The 24,072-nt window shown below is 43.9% G+C and overlaps 2 protein-coding genes across 3 annotated transcripts in view; one reads left to right on the plus strand and one right to left on the minus strand.

Moving 5' to 3' along the window:
• Positions 1–2,178: 2,178 nt before the first annotated feature.
• eif3s6ip (eukaryotic translation initiation factor 3, subunit 6 interacting protein) lies at positions 2,179–7,672 on the plus strand. 2 transcript variants are annotated; one of them, XM_053436090.1, is made up of 15 exons: positions 2,179–2,342; positions 2,847–2,877; positions 3,038–3,248; positions 3,373–3,452; positions 3,648–3,709; positions 3,821–3,890; positions 3,998–4,071; positions 4,349–4,520; positions 4,735–4,889; positions 4,973–5,143; positions 6,006–6,139; positions 6,452–6,625; positions 6,876–7,065; positions 7,239–7,319; positions 7,454–7,672. In XM_053436090.1, exons 1-15 carry the CDS (start codon positions 2,301–2,303, stop codon positions 7,562–7,564), a joined length of 1,758 nt encoding a protein of 585 aa, XP_053292065.1. In that variant the 5' UTR covers positions 2,179–2,300; the 3' UTR covers positions 7,565–7,672. The 2 variants fall into 2 exon arrangements, with proteins under 2 accessions (XP_053292065.1, XP_053292066.1); XM_053436091.1 differs by lacking the exons at positions 2,179–2,342; positions 2,847–2,877; positions 3,373–3,452 and having other exon boundaries at positions 3,170–3,248.
• Positions 7,673–8,448: 776 nt separating this feature from the next.
• cdh23 (cadherin-related 23) overlaps positions 8,449–24,072 on the minus strand; it is a 155,582-nt gene continuing 139,958 nt past the window's right edge. Inside the window, exons 39-70 of the mRNA XM_053435767.1 lie at positions 23,327–23,548; positions 23,122–23,241; positions 22,779–22,959; positions 22,557–22,690; positions 21,884–22,093; positions 21,357–21,464; positions 20,681–20,783; positions 20,198–20,323; positions 19,915–20,118; positions 19,214–19,672; positions 18,979–19,095; positions 18,676–18,900; positions 17,992–18,161; positions 17,070–17,207; positions 16,421–16,540; positions 15,826–16,003; positions 15,176–15,387; positions 14,555–14,749; positions 14,359–14,472; positions 14,130–14,259; positions 13,529–13,792; positions 13,287–13,448; positions 12,281–12,537; positions 12,095–12,192; positions 11,804–11,924; positions 11,633–11,712; positions 11,424–11,464; positions 11,248–11,308; positions 10,728–10,857; positions 10,461–10,580; positions 10,089–10,199; positions 8,449–9,770 (exon numbers count right to left, since the gene is read on the minus strand). Of these exons, the coding sequence (XP_053291742.1) occupies positions 9,429–9,770; positions 10,089–10,199; positions 10,461–10,580; positions 10,728–10,857; positions 11,248–11,308; positions 11,424–11,464; positions 11,633–11,712; positions 11,804–11,924; positions 12,095–12,192; positions 12,281–12,537; positions 13,287–13,448; positions 13,529–13,792; positions 14,130–14,259; positions 14,359–14,472; positions 14,555–14,749; positions 15,176–15,387; positions 15,826–16,003; positions 16,421–16,540; positions 17,070–17,207; positions 17,992–18,161; positions 18,676–18,900; positions 18,979–19,095; positions 19,214–19,672; positions 19,915–20,118; positions 20,198–20,323; positions 20,681–20,783; positions 21,357–21,464; positions 21,884–22,093; positions 22,557–22,690; positions 22,779–22,959; positions 23,122–23,241; positions 23,327–23,548 (5,253 nt within the window). The 3' untranslated portion in view covers positions 8,449–9,428. The remainder of the gene's footprint in view (positions 9,771–10,088; positions 10,200–10,460; positions 10,581–10,727; positions 10,858–11,247; positions 11,309–11,423; positions 11,465–11,632; positions 11,713–11,803; positions 11,925–12,094; positions 12,193–12,280; positions 12,538–13,286; positions 13,449–13,528; positions 13,793–14,129; positions 14,260–14,358; positions 14,473–14,554; positions 14,750–15,175; positions 15,388–15,825; positions 16,004–16,420; positions 16,541–17,069; positions 17,208–17,991; positions 18,162–18,675; positions 18,901–18,978; positions 19,096–19,213; positions 19,673–19,914; positions 20,119–20,197; positions 20,324–20,680; positions 20,784–21,356; positions 21,465–21,883; positions 22,094–22,556; positions 22,691–22,778; positions 22,960–23,121; positions 23,242–23,326; positions 23,549–24,072) is intronic.

Here is a 24,072-nt window from a genome sequence, read left to right on the forward strand (position 1 = left end):
TGAAGATGATGAACCACAGCAAAGAATTTGAGTGATTTACAGGCTTATTCGTCCGACCTGCTTACAATATGCCCCAGAACTTACCAAGGTGTGCCTGTAGCCCAGCCTTCATGCCTGGGGCGCTGGAGTCAGCCTTCAGATGTGTCTCACTGTGGAGCTTTTGGCTTTTTACCCACATACCACATTTGATTAATGGGCATATGCCAGTTTTCTATTCATGATGACTCCTAAAATATGGGTAATTTTGACTTGTCAAACACTCGCGTAATTAATAGTCTAGCATTATGAGTTAATTTGTGGGAGAGAGTTATCATAGACCTTTTTACAGCAGATAGTTTGACAGGTATGACCGATATTCTAATGATTGTTTCCATTGAGGTGTACAGGCCCATGTGTGGTGCATACTGGGCCAGATTTGCTTACACCTAAATGGAACAGTCATTGTTAATGTCTACTACACCATGTTGCCACAATGTCTGAGTTGATAAATAGCTGCCACAGTCTGGCTCTTTGCGCACTGGACATTTAACTTTGCTTTGCTCATGGCCCACAAGGATAGGGCACAATGTTTTTATGGACAGAGCTAGGCCAGATATAGTTGGGGAGATCTTAATAATGGTTTCTAAATTGGATAGGCAGGGAAGTAGTACGTTTTTTTGGGTTTGTGGGTGCCAGCACATGTGTGGGTGGAGGGCACGAGGCCGTGGATTGTGCTGCAAGGGCCAGTTCGGGCAGAAATAAAGTAAATATATGCAAGTGATATATGGAATGATGGAGCGTCGTAGTATCATGTGAGAGGCTGAGTCAGATATGGCCGCAAGAGGGGGATGGAGACAGCAGAGGGAGAAAGACAGGATCCAAACATGAGTTAAACCTGAAAGTAAAATAAAGGGCCTCGAATAGATGATATGAAATTGACCAGGTCAGGGCCCGGACATTGTGGACTAGAGGGGGTTTGGTGCTTGTGGGGAAACTGACTCCTGGAGTCTGTACAGCAAGTTTGGATCCATGTGTGGTGGGAGCACTAGATGGATTAATTTGGTTTGCACAGCACCAACGCCACCTGGGGGGGGGAGATTGGAACCGAGGATCCACAGTTTCAAGTTCTTACTGATAAGAGGCAGAGACGCATGTCTTTATTAACAAACAATATTTTATTGAAACAACTTAAAAACAGGATTAAAAAAAAATTCTACATTACATAACTAACATTACCATAAGAAATCCCTTAAAACTACAAAAGTCAGTCCTACCTAAAAGGAGAGAATGGGGATGTGAGCTGAGGCCATGTGTGGAGGGGCAGTCTAACTAAAGGGGGGCCAGGGTGCCACCAGTCACTCATCTCAGGTGCATCACAGAAACAATGGTGCTCTCACTCGTAACCCAGTGCTCTCACTCACATGCGTCAACGTGGGGACAATAACTACTGTAGAAATTTAAAATATAACCATAAACAATATATCTGTTAAAAATATAACCATAAACAATATAACAGGTAATGGTGTAACCCAGTTCAAAGAAACAGAGAAAACAATTAAAACAAACTAAATAAGTAAATGGTGACAAAAAGGAAGATATTAGATACAATAATAACCAAGAAAAACTACATTAGGGGAACCTAAGACAAACAGTAACACAATAATTAGCCAGGCTGAGCATGCTGCATGAAAACACATTCAATATGGTGACGACCATGACTCACCAGCCCCAGTCTGGGGCCTGACACCTGTGTCCTTTACAGCCAGGACAACAGGGCCCATGCAGGCTGGAATGGAGGCTGTAGATTCAGTGGGCAAGCCGCAGCAAAGCAGCCGGACGAGCCCCACATACCTGTCCAGCCAGCAGCCAGAGGCCCTGCAGGACGCGGCTCACAGGTGCTTCATACAGCCGGAGGACTCAAGGCTGGGGTTCATTACTGCTGCACGTGTTCTCCCAAAGTGAGGAGGCTTCACCACGTGGGCCAAAGAAAAGATGGAGCTATCTATAGCAGCGGGCAAACTGGGGACTAGAACATGTCTGTAACAAAACTGCTCTGCGATAGGAAGTATCAGAGGAGAGAGCTGCAGTGACGATTCCCTGCCGCTAGGAGGCAGCAATACACTTAATAGTGCCTCATCTGCCGGAAAGAAGAAGAACGCGCTACACATTTTCCCACAATGCTTCACTGCCGACTGCATTCCACGTTTACGTCACAGCTTCTTTCTTCCGTTTCCGCCTCTCCTGCGCCGGCTGCGTGCTTTAGCTGGTTTAGCTAACAGATCGCACGTTCTCCTCCTTCTCTAAGCTACGAGCTTAGAATAATGACTACCCCCACGGCGTTCACTGAAGCGGAAGAAGTCAGGGTAAATAGATTCCTCTTACACATTTCAAACCTTTGCGATCATAACACCGACACGATAGCTAGCGGTAGCCTGCTAGCCAGCTAGCCGCACAGCTAACATTCACGATAGAACAGTAGCTTGTGATGAGTTAGCATGATGTCAATAAGATCCGGGACAATGCATCCTAATAACAGTCCGTGTGACGTCAGAGTAACGTTATGTCGCTTCTTATGTCAGGTAGAGGATCACTAGTCTTTTTCAATGAGTGACCTGTAGTCTGTCCATGATGTTTCACAGACATGACATCTACCTCTGGACCTGTTGTGTCCCCGATCCTTTGTAAAGTATTGCATGTGTCTGCATGTCCTATGTTTTGGATTCTGTCTGTGATAAATAAACTAAATACAAATTTAGGCATTTGATAACGTTTTAGACCAAACATACGTCATCAATTAGGGCCTGTCTGACAGCCATATGTTAGTTTGTCAATAGTAATAAATGTGTCTCTGCTCTGTTTCCTCCCAGTATGATCCGTATGACTGCGACCGGCACACTGGTGAGTGTCCACACGTCTGTCCATCCAAACATATGATGTCCCATTTCCTGTATAAACAGTTCTCTACAGTCCGAACTCAGCTGCCCATTTCATTGAATACTTCATTTAGTGGAGTGACGGTGCGTCAGTGTCTCCTCCTCACGCTCCCATCTCCCTGCAGGCGACCCTAAAGCAGACCTGGCCTACGAGAGGCAGTACGAGCAGCAGACCTACAGCGTGATTCCAGAGGTGATCAAGAACTTCCTGCAGTATTTCCACAAGACCACCTCAGACCTGATCGACCAGAAGGTGTATGAGCTGCAGGCCAACCACGTCTCCAGCGAGAGCATCGAGCAGAAGATCTACGAGATCCAGGATGTCTATGACAACAGGTAAATGCCCCCCCCCCCCCGACCCCTGCTGTGGTCATATTGACTATTTCAAGAGATGCTCCAAAGCTGTCGGCTGCTTCTAATGATCTGCGTTTCTTTTCTGTCTTGTTTTGTTGCTCTACAGCTGGAACAAGTTGACGGAGCGTTTCTTTAAGAACTCTCCCTGGCCAGAGGCTGAGGCCATAGCAGCACTCGTCGGTAACGGTAAGTGTGTCATCCAGCATCAACACTACCATTTGTTTTTCCTTGTATAAATTATTTAACATTAAAAGGATAGTTCACAGAAAATCTTACCTCACTCCATATCTACTCATCGCTATGCCGATGGAGGGGTAGTGGACTTCACATTTTTGCTGAACTATCCCTTTAATGTCAATGTTTGCCTCTCCCCTCAAACAGATGCTGTGTTCCTCATCCTTTACAAGGAGCTCTACTACAGGCACATCTACGCTAAAGTCAGCGTGAGTACCTGCTCAATACAAACTGACATCGACGTCCTCCTTCATTTCTGAGAAGCCTGCCACAAACCCCTCTCCAGTATTAATTACAAATATTGTTTTCTTGATATTCAGGGCGGGCCGACTTTGGACCAGAGGTTTGAGTCGTACTACAACTACTGCAACCTCTTCAATTACATTCTCAGTAAGTTTCAGTAATACGTGTCACTCTATCTCCCATCAGTTATTATTTATCTAAAAGAGCCAGCGATGAAAAGCGAGTTAAAGGAGAATATTTCTGACTGTAAACAGATGCTGATGGCCCCGCCCCTCTGGAGCTGCCGAACCAGTGGCTGTGGGACATCATCGATGAATTCATCTACCAGGTATAGAAAATAATATTTTTCACCTTTCCATCGATTGACAAAACTTGCCCATAACAAAGAGACACGTGTAAGAATTTGATAAAATTAAGACCAGCTGAAATAGTTGAGTCCAGACATTTTAAGGTTGTTTTTAATATATGACTAGAGCCAAATAGATGGCATATCATGATATGTGTTTTAAACATTGCTCATAGGGTTAACTTCTCTTATCTCTTTCCTGTCTAAAAGCCCATAGACAGTGTGTGTAAATGTCTTTAACACGAGTACCTCTCTTCAGTTCCAATCGTTCAGTCAGTACCGCTGTAAGACGGCCAAGAAGTCAGAGGAGGAGATCGAATTCCTGAGGAACAACCCGAAGATCTGGAACGTCCACAGTGTCCTCAACGTTCTCCACTCATTGGTGGACAAGAGCAACATCAACCGCCAGCTTGAGGTGTACACCAGCGGAGGTGAGGAAGAATGATCTGGAGCTATTTGTTGTTTTAAGAAGTCAATAGGCTTCACTCCTTGTTCAGGTTCACCAAAATAAGTGGCTGTTTAGGTTCTCTATAGCGTAGTTCTTTGCTTTTTTGGAGTGAAGAGAACGTCACACATTAAGTTTAGGTATTATATGAGACCTGTAGCATATGTTTAGCATATATGTTCCTTGTTTGCATGTTGCAGGAGACCCAGAGAGTGTGGCTGGGGAATATGGGCGTCACTCCCTGTACAAGATGTTGGGTTACTTCAGCTTGGTGGGGCTCCTGAGGCTTCACTCTCTGCTGGGGGATTATTACCAGGCCATCAAAGTCCTGGAGAACATCGAGCTCAACAAGAAGGTGAGACTCAACTTACAGTAATAGATGCAGAGAGGGACCAACTGAGAACGACCAGTGATGAGGATTTGTTTCCTGTCTCTCAGAGCATGTACTCCCGCGTACCCGAGTGCCAGATCACCACCTATTACTACGTGGGATTTGCCTACCTGATGATGAGGCGTTACCAGGATGCCATACGAGTCTTCGCCAACATCCTGCTCTACATCCAGAGGACGAGAAACATGTTCCAGAGGTCAACATATAAATATGAGATGGTCAGTCAGAGCAATGCTTTCTTTAATTGCAGGATCAGTGTTTCCCATTAATAGACCTTTTCCAAGGCAGCCATGTTGATATGGAATAGTAGGTAAACACAAGTTTTATTAAACACTTTCGTTGAGGCTTAATCTGTCTTTCTGATTGACAGACACCGACTCAGCTGACCTCTAGGACCCGCTGTAATTTAATCCTTTATTAGTTTGAAATGACTCCACACTATCAACACCAATCACCACATAATGATAAATTTGCTTCAATGAGTGACATCTTTCTTTGTAGCTGCGCATTCATTCATAATTCAGCTCTTCCTGACTCCACTTGCTCTCATTGTCTCTCACTGACATAGGGATGTTAGGAGAACCGATACTCAGGTTTATAGGTGTGTGTGTGTTTGTGTGTGTCCATTGCATGGGCAGCCTCTGCTGTTTTCTTAGTCATTGAGCTTTACCTGATAACTTAAATCTCAATTTTCCTACGTACCACGGTTCTGTTTTATTATGTATAAAAGCCTTTTCTTTTTATTCATCACTTGAAGGATACATAGCCACTGTTTTTTGTATGTTCAAATATTCTTTATATAGTGTGTGTTGAAGTAAATAGGATTTATTGTTTAGTTTTTTTGCCATGGTATTGAAATGAGTATTGAGAAACGTGGAAATTTGCGATATCTGTACCGTCTACTAAATGTTTGGTATCATGACATCCCTGGTTCAGTGTGGAGCGAGACCAATGGACACTGAGAGGAACAGTACTGTCACTTGTTTCCACTGTATACAGCAGGGAGCCTTCTCCTGGTTGAAAGCTGTCAGTTCTAAAGAGAAACGCGAATGATGTCTTGATATTTTCATTCATTTACAGATTAACAAACAAAATGAGCAGATGCACGGTCTGCTGGCCATCGCGCTCACCATGTACCCGATGCGCATTGATGAGAGCATCCACACCCAACTCAGGGAGAAGTACGGAGACAAGATGCTGCGGATGCAGAAAGGGTAAGGAACATATTCACATCACAGGGGAGCAAATGTATTTGATGCAGAAGATTTTCTCAGATTTTCTTTTTGTGTATTTCCTTACATGAGGGAAGTTTTTTTATCTTTCCTGTTTTATCAAAGATGAGCATAAAAGTACAGAACAACAGTACAGTTGCACTAGGATACTGTGTATTCTCTTATGGGGTCCTTGGGCCGACTGTAGCTTTATTTGGTTTGGGGAATCTAGTTCCATCTTTTGCATCTTTCCCTGCAGTGCACTGTGGGTAACAGGGGTCGTGTTTAATGAAGTGTTGTTTTTTTCCATATCAGAGACATGCAGATATTCGAGGAACAGTTCAGCTTCGCCTGTCCGAAGTTCTTGTCGCCTGTGGTGCCAAATTATGACAATGTCCACCCCAACTACCACAAAGAACCTTTCCAGCAGCAGCTGAAGGTCTTTACCGAGGAAGTGCAGCAGCAGGCGCAGCTCACCACCATCCGCAGGTAGAGCATACTCTCAACTGTGAGCGGGTCACAGTTATATATATATATATATATATATATATATATATATATATCTCTATTAGATGGTACTAAAACTAAAAACATTTAGGATTCAAGTAATTTAGTTTTTCTTTTATCATTCCTAATCTGGTCTTTCAGAAACAGCTGGATTATCTCGAGAAGCCTCTCGACTTGAATGTGGTTGCAGGATGTCTGTGCACACTGTCTAAGTCTCAATTTGTCCCCACAGCTTCCTGAAGCTCTACACCACCATGCCAGTAGCCAAGCTGGCAGGTTTCCTGGACATGACGGAGCAGGAGTTCCGTATCCAGCTGCTCGTCTTCAAACACAAGATGAAGAACCTTGTGTGGACCAGTGGCATCTCTGCTCTGGAAGGAGAGTTCCAGTCCGCATCGGAGGTCGACTTTTATATCGACAAGGTGTGTAAAAGTCTTTGATGCATTTCAAAAGATACAGTAGAGTTCAGATGGATCCTGTTTTTCCTACAGCAGCTCCACATGTACACAAGCTGTGTTTAAAATATATAATAGGGTTACATATCTCACTGTTGCAGGGTGTTTAAAGGTGTTCTATGTTTCTTTCTCTCCCACAGGACATGATCCACATTGCTGACACTAAAGTTGCTCGTCGGTATGGAGACTTTTTCATCAGACAGATCCACAAGTTTGAGGAGGTGAGTACTGATGTGTGTCTCTTGATGTGCAGAAAGTTTGAGTTGCTTATTTTAAGGCATTTAGTTTTTTCCAGTATGAGAAATAGGTAGGCTTGAATCCTCACCCTGAAAAATAAATGTGTCTTTGCCTACAGTTGAATAAGACAATGAAGAAGGGAGCGGTGGTCGCGGGAACCACCACCACAACCACCACCACCACCCCCCCCACCACGACTCCAGCAAGCACAGCGACCAGAGATGTGTGAGCAGCAGCGGAGTGGTCTACACCTTCAGCCTCTTGCAAGCTGTTTGAGAAATATTACTGATGGGAACTTTTCTATGTAACAATAAAAGGATGGAGTGATGTGCTAAAACCTCTGAGTTTGATTATTTTCTTCCCACAACCACTAGATGGCAGTATTTACCATGCCCTCAGCTTTCTGAGTTTTTGAAAACTTAGTTTATTGTCAAGGGAAGCGCCATATATAGACATGCACGGATGCAGGTATTTCTGGCAGGTCCCACCAGAATTCAGTAAACTAATATAATGGCCATATTTGTATTAGTATTGGTCTGTTTCTCTTGAAAGGTCTGCTCAGATCGGACCTTTGAGAACAATAGAGGATAACTGGAGTCATCATGGGGACAAATATATAGTTTCATGGCTCATTAATTTTTCTCAGACTGTGGGTGTCTGCTTGGATTTTATTTCACTGCATCAGTTGCTTCACTGTTTCTGGCTCCTCTCCCACCAACTGAGGTCAGAGGTCATTGCATATTTCTTTTATTATCACATCATTCAACAACAATTCCCAACACAGATCTCAAGGCTGGTGACAATAACGACAAAGAAATAAAAACTTACAAAATGAGAACATAAAAAAAATATTTAAAAAACACCACTCATCAGAAACTGTCAATTGTCATATAAAGGAAAATAGAACAACATACATGTCACCAATAGCACAATATACACATAGTCCAAACATCCAGAGTTATTCTTTTTACCTAAGTTGTTAAGCCAGCATTTATCTTCAAAAATATCTTTTGATTCCATCACATTTTCTAGAAAATACAAAAAATAAAGCAAACGTTGACTCTTACTCCCTCAGTTGGCAGTGTAACGTCTCTGTGGGCACGATGCCATCTTAATTTAAATTCCATCAATAAGTTCAGCCTTCAATATCAAATAAATTAATTCGTTGTTTTTTTCCTTCAGTGTGAAATGCTGTTCGTCCACCTTCGTTAATATTCTCAGGAAGGATTCTTCTTGTGAACAACTGGTTCAGTCCATGCTAAAAACAGTAGGATCACGCGGTGAGCGTTCACTACTGCCCTGCAGACTCAGTGTTAAGACTTTTTGCCGTTGATAAAAAAAAAGAGTCTTTCATCCAACTAATGTCACCATTGTACAGCGGTTAGGCTCCTTCCATCTTTCTCCAGGTGAAATCCACTCCGTAAGCACACTGGGGGAGATAAAGTGCTCTTGTCTGCATTAAATGGCCATTGATAACTTTTAGCGACAGAAAGTATCAAATACCTGAAAGAGAAAAGTCTTCTGTTCCAGCCTCACTCTTTCTGCAAAGATTTTTTATATTTTTTTGCATTACAAAAAATACTCGAACAAGATCAGATATTGTCTCATTAGCTCAGTGTTGCATTGATGGCCATCTGCTGGTCTGTGTGTGTGTGTGTTGGTATGAGTGTCTGCAGTCCAGGTGACTTCAAAAGGAGAAGTTGGAATGAGGCACCTTCAGTTGATGTTAAGGTCGTAGATCAACAAGCTTCTCCCACAGGGAGAGTTCATCTTTCTTTTCCACTTAGCTCTTTGGATGACAGTCGATGACACCAGTGGATTTTGTCTCGCTGACGACCAGTGCCCTTCTAGATTTGAAGTTTCCTACAGGTCTTTTGAATGAGCCTTCTCTTGAAGCATCAGAAGTGGGATCATCTTCAACTTGCCAGAGTCAATCCTCTGGTCTCACTGATGCAATGAGGTTGGCCGATGAGGTTCCCTAGACTACACACACTCCTCCTCCGATCCTCCCTTACCTTGGCAGGGTGGCGGCGTGGAGGCACAAGGACACACACGAGTCATGATGGTGCTCAGACCAGCGAGGCCTCGGCTAGTCATAACTCTGTGATCTCCAAGGGATTCTCTGACAGGGTGTCTCCGTCCTTGTGACGGTGCATCGGGGTGGACTTTGCAGACTCTGTGCGGGAGTTGCGCTCACAATAAAGCCCCCCATCTGAATTCAGCGCCTCCATGGAACGCGCCAGGGCCCGCTGGTCGTCCTCCGGCAGGCTGTTGAGGTCAGAGGTCAGGAGGGTACCTGTGCTGCCGTGGACCACGTGCACACCTTCGGGACCCTTCAACTCGACAGGAAGCTTGTGCTTGAAGCGCAGAGTGCCTCGCCCTCCGCCCATGCCCAGACGCTCGTCCTCATCGTCGTCGATGTCGCTCTGGATCAGCTTTTGAAGGAGAGGAGATGAGAATGAATCAAGCTTTCGATTAATAGCTTTTATATATAATCAAAAATAAGACAGATTTGTAAGGAAGGGCCTGGAAGAAGAGCTGGACAGAGATTAACCAGAGGGAAACTTTTCGGTAAGTTTGAAAACACCCAGGTTCAGTTAAAGATGCAGTGAGACAATGGGTTAGCAGAGAGAAGGTTCCACAGCAGCCGACAGGACGTCAGAATGGGAAATCAGAGGAAATCAAGATCAGTGTCCAGCGTTGCCAGAGAGGAGCAGTAGATGCAAACAGATAATCCGATCTCCCGAGCCCACCTCAGTGACTGATGACTGATCTCCCTGGCTGGTGGACACAGTGACGAGTCGAGCTGCAAAGAGCGTTTTCAGCCTCAGGTAGTCATCCAGGACCACCTTCAGCAGAGAACCCTGACACGACAGCAGTTAGGATCAACACCTCACACACTCTCACTGCAACAGTTGTTATATATGTAAATCAGCAGGAATCTAATCCTCTGGATCTCAACAGCCTATTTAAAGTCCTCTAATCCACCTCTTCTCTTCTCAGGACTGACCGGAGGAGGTCTACTAATGATTTGATGAGGCTTGAGGGAGACAGTAGGTTATCAATGACAGAGCGATTATGTGTGTTAACGTGTACCTGGATAATCTCACATGCGGGTTTCTCACCTTGATAGGCCCCTCCCTCATGATCTGGCCTAGTTTAGAGATGTTGTCGTACTCCTGAATGGCTGCTCTCAGGTAGCGATCGTCCTCTGGCTTCGCTTGAGGCTCTCGACCGAATGTGCCCTGTTGGAAAACCCACTGGTTAGAAAATATTGTGAGGGTACAGCTGTGCAGTGGGATCAACACAGAGAGCACCATCGTCAGAATGTAGTTGTGAGATATAAATATATAAAGTCTATATAATGAACTCAGATTCCTGTTGGTACTGACATGAGTGCGTGCGGGGCTGTTCCACAGGTCCGTGATCTCACTCAGGTTCTCAGGCAGGTCATCCTCGTGGTCAGCCTGGGCGGCCAGCTCAAGGTTACGGCAGAACGGGTCCAGCCACACGGGATTCGCCCTACGAACACAAACACAGTAGAATCAAACACAACATTAACAAAATGGAAGAATAATAGTGGAAAGATTTACAGAGAACTTGAAGTTAGATTGTGTTACAATAACATTTGACTAAAAGCATTTTCTGAAAACGTAATGTGTGGCATTTTGAGAAACGCATTACAGGATGGTTAGTGCGTACAAAAGAAGTTTATATTCTGGAAATATCTCTTGGTTAAGTACTGTGACCTTCCAGAGTCTCAAATGAATCCTGCCCTTAATCCTCAGACAAATAATCATAACAAGTGGAAAAACACTGAATGGGTTTTTCAGGGGAATGCGCCACAAAGTGATATTTGGAGGGAATTCCCTTGTGCGCCCTAGAGCTGTGAAAATGAAGCCGTTATCTCACCCCTCAAAAGTGTACTTGTTGGTGTTGGGCATGTCCAGGATATCCATTAGACCCTGGTTCCCTGGACGGTGCAGGAAAAATAATTGTATTAGTACAACAGCCTTTCTACAGTAAACATGTTATACAGATGTTGTTGCAGCTGGCGGGGCCGTCCCCTTAATGAAGCTTCCTCTCACCAGACGATCCGGAAACGATTGCTTTCAGCTTCCTCTGGTGTCTGCACCACAAGAACAGAGACAAGTCAAGATAAACAAGTTGATAGCACTGCTCAGACTTGGAGCCCAATCCGCAGTCAATACCTGAGCAGGTTTCAAATAATTTAATGCAAAGAAAAATCGTATGTCAACACAAATGGGCCTTTTATAGAAAGCTGAATGATTCTTACACTCTACGATAATGCCAGTTCATTGTGACAAACAGAATTCCTGCCAGGCACAGCAGCACAGCCAGGATGATGATGACCAGCTGTCAACGAGAAGCAGAGAGAACGTTTTAAAGCATCAAAAAAACATTCCCGACAACCTGAGGGATATCTGGAAGTCTGAGCCTCACAGACCTGGAGCGTGGAGATGTCGTCAGGCAGCTTGTCACTGACAGCCGGCTGAACGTCCACCACGTTGTACGTCCTGAACAGGCTTCTCAGCTGCTCCTTGTTCTCATCGATCATCTGGATCACCCTGCAACAGATGAAGCACCAGGACACATGGAAATTCGTGTCAGAATAGAAGAGCGGGACATTCCTACATATCGCCGTGAAAGAAGAAAACAGCTCTAATGTAAATACAGTCAGTGTTATGATGTAGCGCTGCAGTGAAAGATCTATTTCATGAGGGAAGGAACAGTCTACCTCTCAACATCCAGGATGGTGTTGGTCTGATTGTTGACCACATGGATCATAATGTCAGTCTGTGCATAATTCACTCTGCCTTTTTTGTCCACATGGAACTGAATAAAAGCAACGTGAGACAAAAATGTCAGATGTTAATACGACATACGAGAAAAGTTTCAAGCTTACAATGGAAAGGCTTTGTACCTGTATGTCATCTAAGTTGACAGTTGCTCCAGTGATTTTGGACAGCAAGTTGATAAAGTCCTCCTGGTTTTCTCGCACCAAATCAGGGATCTCGTTGAAGACTATCTTGACCCTCTGGTCATCTCGTAGAATATAGATGTTCACATTGGTTGTTGTGCTGTGTCCGGCAAAGTCGCACGCCAAAATCTCCAGCTGAAAGTAGCCCGGATTGTAGGCGGTGAAGAGGTCGTAGGTTCTGATGATACCATCCATCAAACCTGTGGAAATCATGGCAGGGAATATTGTCTCAGTGTAGGACATGAATTTGACTCATTGCAAAGACAAGCTCTCAAAACACAGAAAGTGAATACAATATGGGACTGTATTCTGTGTGATGTGTCAAAAATACACACACGGTTTCATTAGAAGATAAAGAGAATTACATAGTAGGGAGGCAGAGGAAGCAAATACATGTATATTGAATGACTGGTATTTTCGTTCTAAAGTCAGATTTGTGGAAACCATGCATTTCTATTATTTTTTACATTTAATTTTAGTTTTTATACTTTTCCTTGTGAACAAATCCATAAGAAAAATGTCCTGTTAAAAAATATCTCCTATGTTTCCAAAGTCTGATGGGTTTTGTTTTACTGCCATAGAGCTCCAGCACTGTCCAAAACAAACATGAAAACAGCCCAAAAAAGAATGAAAATCAGACCAAAACATCAATGAGCCTCATTTGAGAGAAAACACACAATGAAATACAAACTATACTGAGACACAGACTACAGACTTTTCATGAGATTTGGTGGAAATATTAAATTTGATCGGCTCCACCCTTTTAAATTATATCTAACCACCTCTATATGAAGTTTCTTTTATTACGCATTATGAGATATTTGCTGCAGTGGTAACTACAGGTAGCTACAGTTTGGATTTACTTTACGATTTACATACTGTCTGGGCTGTATATCTTCACCATATGTTTCCAGACACATTAATGAATACTTTAGGTAAAGACGCTCACCGATGGTGAAGATGCTGCCAACGTCCTCACTACCGTTGCCCGGCGACTGGAAGTAACGGATGGTGACGATGTGGTATTGGACCAAGCTGTTGTTGCCTATGTCGTTATCTATAGCCACAACCTTGATCAAGTCTGAACCCACTTTGGCGTTTTCTGCAACTCCTGGAACAGGGAAGCAGAGAAGGAGGGTTATGGTGGTTTTACACAGAAGCACATATAGTCAATGTAAGAGAGTGGATTACCTGCAGTGTACTCAGCCTTAGTGAAGCGTGGTTTCTGGTCGTTGATGTCTTCCAGTTGGATGCGGACTTCCAGCAGGCTGGGGTCAAGGGCAGGGTTCAGGGCTTTGGCTCGTGCTGCCCTCTGACCCCTGGGAGGAGTCCAGCTCCTGTTGCTTGAGGCCTTGATGATGATGGAGTAGACCGGGATCTCCTCCCGGTCCAGATCCTTGTGCAACTTCAACTCTCCATCAAGACTCAAGCCAAAGATGGCATCGCTGTTTCCCCCTGCAGGAAGACATGGAAACAGTTAACGTTCAGCTATCTAAAGCACTAAACTTTAGTTTCTAAAGGAATCAGCTTCAAACAGAAAGAGAGAAAGACGGATATAAACAAACCTCCTCATTAATCCTTTCAAGTATAAGGACTTTAAGGGGACAATGCAAACAACAGCTTTCACACAAACTGCATGGTCAAGCCCAAAATCTTCTAGAATCAAACAAAAACTTAGGCCAAAAGAATATAAATACAATCCTCTGATGGGTAAAATATTTTCATTACATTTCCATCATGAACAGCATCGTGTGTCAAAGCATGTGGCCATGTGTGCAGACCACAGCCTCACCTGCAATGAAGTAGTACACAATGGCATTGGAGCCCTCATCAGCATCCAAAGCTCTGGTTATGTTCCCCACCACAGTCCCTGGGGGGGAGTGCTCGAGCACTGTCAACAACTGGTAAGGCAAGCTGCCACGCTGAGGTGCACACACACAGAGAACAAGACAGCACATACAATTACACAAAATGAATAGGAGATCTCGTGTACACATAACCCCATCAGAGCATATTCTCACCGGTGGTTTGAGGAAGACAGGTTCATTGTCGTCAATGTCCAACAGCGCCACCTGCAGAGGCTGTGTGGTCTCATAAGGCACTGGCTGGCCCATGTCACGGGCAACAATGATAAGCTGAGAGACATGTTTGGATTCAGTTAGAGACATACACAGTTACGTGTATCGACTGCATGAAAATCACAGACAGTTGACTCACGCTATGGAGGGCCTGTTTTTCTCGGTCCAGTTTCACAGTCGTCGTGATGACTCCAGATATTGGATTGATTTGGAAGTTCTCCCAGTCTCTGTTGCCGGCTCCCGTCTGCAGGAAGGCGTAGCGGACCTCTCCATTCACGCCCTCGTCAGAGTCTGTCGCATGCACCTCATACACAGGGAGACCGGGAGGCTGCTCCTGCACGGGGGGCAACGAGAACCAATGTTGTTCACCTGGAAAACTTTTTTGGGTTCTCATGTTTGAGGTGTTAAGTAAAACCACATGTTTATCAAATGGTAGAACAATTTCAATCAATTTCTGATACTGAGCTTAACATGCCGAATGGATAGTGGCCAGATGCAAAATGATCCATGATAAACAAATCGTCCTTATAAAATATAAACATTTATGGAATAAGTTTCATCTGACTCATTTCCTGAGCACCACAGCCGTCCCCAGTGTATTATATTGGTTTAAATAGGTCATACACAGGGAGGTTGCTCTTATAGGGATTTGTGAAAAAGAAATCAAGAGAAAATAAAAAATGCTACCGTCCCACGATGAAGTGGAGCACGCACACATGTACCGACAGTGACCTACATCGAGACACATTACAGCTGATACCTCTGAGATATGAATGATGGTTCCATTAGCTGGCCTGACAAACACAGGTCTGTTGTCATTGACGTCGATGACTGTGATGATCAGGTCTGCAGTGCCCCACAGGGGAGGACGGCCCTGGTCGGTGGCCACCACAGTCAGGTTGAAACTTTCAGACGACTGAAGCAGACGGCGAGAACGCACCTGCCCTGTGTTCGGGTCCAGTGAAAATGCATCTAAAAGGAGAGCAAATGTTTATGGACAAAGGAAAGTTTAACAGTGACTTCAGGAAGTATTCAGACCCCTCAGATACAGTGACATTATTTACATAAGGTAAAAAGTAATTCCAAGATTGACAGTTGGGAGGCATTAGTTCAACATGGAGTGACCCCAAAGCCTCTATGGTGGCAGATACAGCTTGCAGGGCTCTTAATCTTTACAAGCTTTGCACACGTGGTCAACAGAGGTCCTTGGAATTTATAGCTCTGTGGTTTTTGTCCTGACATGAAAAGTGAATTGTGGCACTTACATACAAATGCCTCTCTATACTGTATTCAATCAATTCATTTTGTCATTTTTTGACCCCAATTCAGTTGTAGATGCATCTTAAGGATAATTAAAGCAAACAGGAGGCATCGAGTGACCCCCTGAGGCTTTTGAGGACATATTTATACCTGAATGTGGTCCCAACATGCTGTAAAGCACCGCTCCATTCTCTCCTTCATCCAGGTCAGTAGCTCTCACGGTGATCACAGACGTACCACTGGGTTCGTTCTCAAACACGCTGGTGCTGAACACTCGCTCTGAAAAGCGTGGCCGATAATCGTTGACATCGAGAACCGTCACCAGGACCTGATTTGCATCAACAGGCGAAAGACGTATGAGGAGGAAGTCAATCACTGAACATTCTTGACACAAGGTTATAATCTAGAAAATGTCATATTCAGGATATATAGTGGAGGCCAACTCAGACATCAGCATGTATCAGTCAGTAATAATAATCAGCACATATTTTTATTACAGCTTCCACTCGAGCAGTAATACCTGCAGATGACAGAAACTTTGACTATGCCACACAAGGTTCTTGCATGTTCCATAATTGATCTTCTGGTTTTTCATTCTCATGGAGTTTGGCCACTGGGAGCCACTGTAGATGGTATTTGGTGTTAATGTGTACTTACTCTGTGAGTGTTGATTAGTAAGACAAATATTCAAGCCAGACAGCGACGTCAGAAAAGATCATTGTGTGATTACGATGGTTATCTTTACCTGGATAGAGTTCTCACGTCTGTTGCTGTGGCTGCCACCGGGGTTGTCCCGAGCGACGGCAGTCAGAGTGTAATGGTCCTTTGTCTCTCTGTCCAGAGGAGAGAGGATGTAGATCTCTCCCTGAAACCGACGAGACGGGATAATTAGGAAGGAAGTACAACTACTGAGGGGAGTGATGGTTAGATCGAGACATTTGTTCGGTGTGTATGTGACAGAAATGGAGCAATGGGGTTAAATTATTCAGATCGTATTTGATCACATTCAAATTCTTTGTTTAAACTTTCATTTCCAAGTTGGATTCCTTTCTGTGGTGACACCCAGAGATAACACTTAATGAAGCCTGAATATAGATCACTTCTTACCTCTCAGTAAATCTTCATTAAAAAATAAATGTCTGTGGACTTTGCTCACATGTGGATAGTGTGCTTTAATAGATTATGAGCCTTTTTGTTTGGGCCTTTTTGGCTAAATCTCAAGCAATGGATTTATAAACTCTCTATAAATACCCAGAAAGAAGCAAACATTCTTCAGGCATGAATAATGAGATTGTAATAAATTCTGATTTTGGTAGAAATTTTCATTAGTAAAGTCAAAGAAACAGAGCACAGTTATTCAAGAACTCACTGTGTTGATGTACGGGTTAACTTACAGTAGATGGTTTGATAGCAAACTTGCCCTCTCCGTCTACCAGGCTGTACTCAATGACAGCAAAGAGTCCAGAATCAGCATCTGTAGCACTGACACGAACTATGGTGGTGCCCAGGTTCACGTTTTCAAACACAGGCTCCTACAAACACAGACAAACAAACACTTTGGCTCAGAGACACTGAAAGAAGATTGCCAGACTCCAAGATTGTTCTTAGATTATATTGTCATACCAAATAAGTAGAAACTAAACTATCTAAAGGATATATGAACTAATTTATATGCTACATTACTGACCTAAAGTTGAGTTAACTGTTGGAGCTGCAATATTCTCCATATTCCCAATATTTAACACAAAACCAGAATTACTGCGCAGTGATTATATGCCTCCAGCAACCAGTGCAGTTTGAATCTACATACATTTTTTTTCCAGACTTATGAGGTCACCTTTGACTAATTAAATATAATCAATTAATCTTTGAGTCTAAGTAACAAACGGTCAAAGTTGGAAGAAATTCCCTAAAAGCAGACTTTAACAAATAATGTTAAAGAGGACAAAAACTAGTTTTGTGAAGTCACTGCCACTTTGACCTTTGACCACAAAAATCATATAAATTAATCCGTGAGTCCAAGTGAATGTTTGTACCAAATTAGAGGATTCCACGGAAGCGTTCCTGAGACTCCAAAAGAATGGGACGGAGAGAGAGACAGATAACCCGAAAAAACATAATGTTTCTGGCCACTGGCTGCCAGAACGGATGCATAAAGCTACTTGAGATACAATACTTAGCTAGAAGTTCATTAATAACCGTATAACACAAAAAAGTGGAAGGTGCTCCAATAATTATTTTATTTTATTTTATATGTATATATAAGTCTAGTACACATTTCTGCTCATTTGTCTCTCTTAACAATCTGTTCAGTACCTGATATGAAGGTTGTAGGAAGACAGGGTTGTTGTCATTGACGTCCACGATGCGCAGATAAACTGGAAGCTCAGCTATTCTGGGAGGAGTTCCATGGTCCCGGGCCCTGATGGTGAAATTCAGCCACTGTACCTGCTCGAAATCCACCGTCTGATTGGCCACAATCTTACCTGAAAGGTTATTAACACAGTGAGAATTCAGTCAGAAAACTCAGGTTTGAAATTTATTTTGCAGCAGTAGAACATAGTTAGAGTTTGGCTTCTAGGCATCGACTTCATCACTTCTCAACATATGATTACATTGATATAATGGGGAGTGGTGAGCCAATATCTGTAACCCCTCTGTCAGAGCCTACAAGAAGTTGCTGGGGTGTGGAGAGAGTGATTCAACAGGCCGGGATACTGACACAGGGCAGCAGACCTCTGCATTAGGAGGGTGTATATGACAGAGAATTGTGAAGGGTGAAGCATGTCACTTGATTAGAGCAACGCTGAAGTTAAATCCCTGAAACTAGCTGGCAAATGTCGCTCCATTTATGGTTTTGATTCACCTGCTATGAATCAGTATGGCAATAAGAAAAGAATAATACTATACATATTAAATCAAACTAAATGTAACTTATGTTATTTTGAGATATGGCTGAGTGATGTGCAGCCTTCAGCAGCTTGTTGCTAGTGGTCTTACCAACAGAGGGGTCCTCCAGTCTAACATATCCCCCTCGGGGCAAGTGGAGCAGCTGGTAGATGACCTGGCCGTTGGGTCCTTTATCGGGGTCCACAGCTGACACCGACAGCAGTGTTGTGCCCGGCTGAGCTCCTTCTAAAATCTTCTCTGTGAAGTTGGAGACGCCAAAAGGCCGGAAACGAGGGGCGTTGTCATTTACATCCAACACGTTGATGGTTAGCCTCGCTGAGAAGAGAGAGGGGGTGTAAATACGTTAATATAAATAAAACCGAAGATGGATTTTGGTTTGGGGAATGAACTCACCGTTGGGAACGCTCCCTGACTTGTCGATGACATCACTGGCATTGTCATGTACAGACACAATCATCTCAAACGTAGCTACCTGCTCTCTGTTTATCGGGTTGCGTACAAACACTGCCCCTGAAATTGAAAAGAAACACATAATTATTGTATCAAAAGTATGGCATTTTTAATCAATGTATTGACTAAAAGGCTTTCTAAACCAAGCTATTAAAGGTGGGTAAGCTCCATGACTCACCAGTGTGTAAATCTATGCCAAACGACTCCTGCAAGCCCTCCACTGGGTTGTTCCCATCATCCTTTGCCTCCACTGAGATGATGTAATACTCCAGCCGGGGATGCAGATCTTGGTCCTCAGCGGTCAGCGTGGCCACCACAACGCCAGGTGGTGTGGACTCATTGACGCTTATCATGGTCAAGGGCTCTGTGAAGCGGGGCCGTGAGTCGTTTACATCATCCAGGATGACTGTGAGGGTGGCAGTGCCCGACATAGGGGGTGTGCCACGATCTGTTGCCATGACAACCAGGCGGTAGGAACCACGCTCCTCTCTGTCGAGCGTATTGTTGCCGACCAAGACAGCACCGGAGAGCGGGTCTACCACAAAACGGTCCTGAGCACCGCTTTCCAAACGGTACATGAGCCAGCCATTAGAGCCCGAGTCAGCGTCAGTGGCGGACAGCTGAGTCACCACCACGCCTGAAAGAGACAGAGTAATAAGCGAGACGCAAACAAACAAGCATGAACAGACTTGTATTATTGTGAACATGTAAAGCCTTTAACCCTGGCCCTAATCTAAGTGTAGATAATCACAGGATGGGACTCCAAATGGGAATTACCTATACTTTTCTGTCAGTGACTAAAACCTGGTGGATTATATATAAGTCATATTTCTCCCAGCACACTCCTACACACAGATCATTTGGGCACAATTCACGCACCAGTGGGGCTGTTCTCAGGGAGTCGAACACTGAAACTGGATGGACTGAAGACAGGAGGGTTGTCGTTCTGGTCCAGGATGGTAACTGTCAGAGGGACGCTGCTGTTCAAACCTCCTATGTCCTCAGCAACCAGAAACAGCTCGACACGAGGCTCCTGAAATGCCTCGCGGTCCAACTTGGCCCCCTGACGCACAAGAATCCGACCTGGAGGCAGACACAGAGACATTACCAGCTGCACTGCACCTTTCCCCTGTGTGTGCTTCCTGAAGAGTCATAATCCCACCAGTCTTGGTATCCACAGTAAAGAGGTCCACTCTTTGTCCCAGCAGGAGATACTTAATGACAGCGTTAGGTCCGATGTCTTTATCCTGAGCCAGAACGGGCCCATTCAACACTGTTACTGTACTGCCTAGGATGGGCAGAGACAAAGAGGTGACAGGAGGGGTAAAATGATTAGGTTTTGATCTCTTTCTTTTTTTCATTTGGCACCTGTTCATGTGTCTCCTACCACTTTGATAACTGATAAAATACAGAGTTTATGACTCATATTCTGGATGCAGTTAATCTCACTGCGTCTTCCCATGAGTCCTTGACAACAACACAAAAGTCATGTCACCTTTCAACATAGTGAAAGAAAGTGAAAAAAACACTAAAATGAGCCATATGCAAACAAGGTCAGGAAGTAGGGCAGACAGTGTTGCAGACAGTGATTTTTTCAACTCAGTGCTCTGACAGAAGGTGACAGTCCCACTAACTTGTTTTGTACCTGCTGCAGAGTTCTCAGTGATTTCAGCCCTGTAGCTGGTCCTGGTGAATATGGGCCTGTTGTCATTCTCATCCAGAATGGTGATCACCAACAGGTCTGAATCCTGGTGAAGTGGGGGAAAAAGAGGGGGATAAAGATATAATGCTGCTAGGAATGGATTAGGTGGCATAGTATAATGGTCAGAATGCTAGCGGGGAAGAAAGGAGAAGTTAATCAGACCACAAACAGCTTCACAGGACTTCACCACAGTGGAGAATAACAAGCTGTTTTCATAGAGCAGACAGTTCACTCGTCTGTGATAAAACAGTTTCTCAACTTTTGCAAAGAGGAAACAAACATGACACATTAGAGCTTTGAGAGAAACACCTTCACAACCACTTTGTTGTTGATTCTCCTTCTGTCATTTAAAGTAAATTGTGTGTGTTGGATTATTGTGAGTATGATATGGAACATAATGCCAGAAACCACAACCTTGCTTAAAGATAGGACAGGTAAGGACAGACTTGTCCAAGAAAGTAAAAAAAAACTGAAATTAGCTTCTGCTGTGGAAAATCTGCAGAATATCCTTCACATGTTATGAGTAATGTGTATTTATCGACTTAAAGCAATGACATGTTGGCTCCATTCACATGTGAACTGCATGTGTTGAAACGTGTGCACAGTAGAGAGGGCTTACCCTGCGAGCGATGCGAGGGTTCTCAGGGTTGTCTTTGACAGTGATGGTGAGTCGATACTCAGCCACTCGCTCTCTGTCGAGCGGCCTGTTCACTTGCACCACACCTGTCTGAGAGATACAGAGAGGAGGCACCAGATCATGTGTGTGCTGAGAGTTCCATTATTAATATAACAATATGTTTCATCACAAATTAACTGCGGGTTCAACCTTGTAATGCTACAGAATTCCTTGTTTCATCCTCCCTTCTCTAAAGAACATGCAGTATTTGTACACACTGCGATATATTTATGCTGCAAATCCATAATTGTGCATAATACCAAAAGCTGTTGATCAGTAAATGTATCTGTATTAAGGGTGTACAAGCTTGAAATGCTGACTTTACATAAGATGGAGCTGTAGCACCTGTCCAATCACATGCTTTCAATTTCCAGGTTTCACTTATTTCTACCACCTGGTCCACCTTCCCCACATCAGCAAGGAGCATTTTTCAGTTTCTTTCTGCTAAAACCAAATCCATTTGATCTCACTGTGTCATTGATGTAGAAGGCTCCATCCTGGTTGCCGGCGGTGATGTTATAAGTGAGCAGTGCATTGCGTCCGCTGTCCGCGTCACGTGCTTGGACTCTGGCCACAGAGGTGTGTATGGCGGCGCCCTCACTAACGCTGGTGTTGTAAGGCAGGTTCAGGAGAATCGGGTCGTTGTCGTTGATGTCTCGGACCTGGACCCCCACCACCACCTGAAGAAACCAGCCAGAGGTAATATTAGTGGTGCATGATAAGTTATGGTTCAGTTTTATCCCTCATTTACATGGCCTGTTTTTAATAAATGTGAGAAAAACTAAGCCTTTGGAACATATTATTCTCAAAAACCCCACAAAAATATTCTTTAATAAGATGCTGTCATATTTTTTATTACTTAAACATGTAAAATTAGAACCTGAGCCAAACACTTTTTTAAATCAACACTTCATGTTGAGCTCTAAGGCTCCTTTTAAAAATTAACTGTTTAGCTTTTATGTGAAGATTGTGGATCTGGTAGAGGAGTATAGTTTGTGAAAGTGGTATTAGTTATTCATTTGTTGGTAATCAAACAGTTCAGTATGCAGAAATTGTCCCCGCAAGCCAAACTACAGCACAGGAGCGAAGTGAAGCTTGGAAGATCCTAATTGTTAAAGATGATATTTGTGTTTAAAGACCCACCGAGCTGTTGCGAGACGGGGTGCCCAGATCTCGGGCTGTGACAGTGATGTTGTAGAAGGCTGTGGTCTCTCTGTCCAGCTCCACATCCTTCCTCACCCGCAGCTCGCCTTCCACTGGAGAGACCATGAACTCATCTGACAAAGAGAAAGAGAAAAAGAGCCTCAGAGGTACAGGATCTAATAATATGTCACTATCCACACTGAAAAACTGTGCGGTGCTCACTCTGCTGGTCTCCACCGGTGATGCTGTACTCCACTTTGCCGTTGAGTCCAGAGTCTTGATCACTTGCTCTAAGTGTCCAGACCCGAGGTCCTGGTTGGCCCTCAGTGACCTCGAAGGGCCCCTCATAGGCTTTGGGGAAAGTTGGTGTCACATCGTTCACATCTAGGACGTTGACGAGCACCTAATGAGGGAGGAAGGACGTTTTTAACACATTCATCCAGAGAGAGGAGAAGTATTTATTTATCAATTGAAGTATTTATAAGTAATACGTTTAAACCACATATATTCGAATGGAAGAGATCACTTTGAGAACTTTTAAAAAGTATACTGGTTGTATCATTACTGTTGTGCTGGATGTCAAACGAAGAGCAGGGTTTAGACTTTGGTCCGTTGCTGTGACAACCAGTGCATAGTGTCCATTGCTGATCTCGTAGTCCAGCTCTTTCACAGCAGTGATTCTTCCCTACACACACGCATCATACACAGATGGTCAACATGTTGTTTTCTGGGATGTGTAACTCCACAGTGTGCTGGTGTCCATGTCGTACCGTGATGCTGTTGATATGAAAGGTCTGGATCAGGTTGCCATGAGTGATCGCATATCGCAAGGTGCCGTTCAGACCCTCATCCGGGTCGATGGCTGTTACCGTGGCGATGGTGGCTCCCACTGTGTCCGGTCCCTCACTCAGCACGGTGACATACTCCTCCTCAGGGAACTCTGGGGCGTTATCGTTCTCATCCACAATGTGGACATTGATGGTGGTGGAGGTCTGTGACAGAAACAGACACAGGGAAACTTTTACAGCTGCACCTACTAGTTATGACTGACTGTTTTAAACTGTACAACAACATCTGTGCCAGCTCTGAGTCTGAGTCCTTCATCAACTCACTCTGGGGGAAAAAAAGGCAAACCATTAAATTTAAGTAAAGATGCATAAATACATGAGTGCATCCTAAAGGAAACCACTTTGTCAAACCACTGACAGATTCTCATGCATAAAGAATTAAAGGTTGAGTGTTGCTGCCACACCAGTCAATGGTCTGAGTTTCCAGTGATACTAAAAGGTGGATCATCTAACACCTGCTTAAACAAACATCACAGCAGCTTGACCTGATATACTATGTTAATCCACTGTAACCAATTTAGTTTGGATAAACAAACAACCAGTGAAGGGCAGTGACTTTGCACAAGTCACTTTTAGTCTTAGTCTGAGAAAAGATCCCTTCTGTTTTAGCTTGGAAAAAATCGAATGGTTAACAGGAAGCCATCAAGGTTGGAAACATGTGGACATTA

This window comes from Pleuronectes platessa, chromosome 12 (genome assembly GCF_947347685.1).
Source record: "Pleuronectes platessa chromosome 12, fPlePla1.1, whole genome shotgun sequence".
NCBI classification, from domain to species: Eukaryota; Metazoa; Chordata; class Actinopteri; order Pleuronectiformes; family Pleuronectidae; genus Pleuronectes; species Pleuronectes platessa.

Excerpts from the sequence above, each read along its gene's own strand:
- eif3s6ip (XM_053436090.1), top strand. The coding sequence starts at position 2,301 with ATGACTACCCCCACGGCGTTCACTGAAGCGGAAGAAGTCAGG. Across the intron at positions 2,343-2,846 it reads CTGAAGCGGAAGAAGTCAGG|TATGATCCGTATGACTGCGA; the intron begins GTAAATAGATTC and ends GTTTCCTCCCAG. Across the intron at positions 6,140-6,451 it reads ATGCTGCGGATGCAGAAAGG|AGACATGCAGATATTCGAGG; the intron begins GTAAGGAACATA and ends TTTCCATATCAG.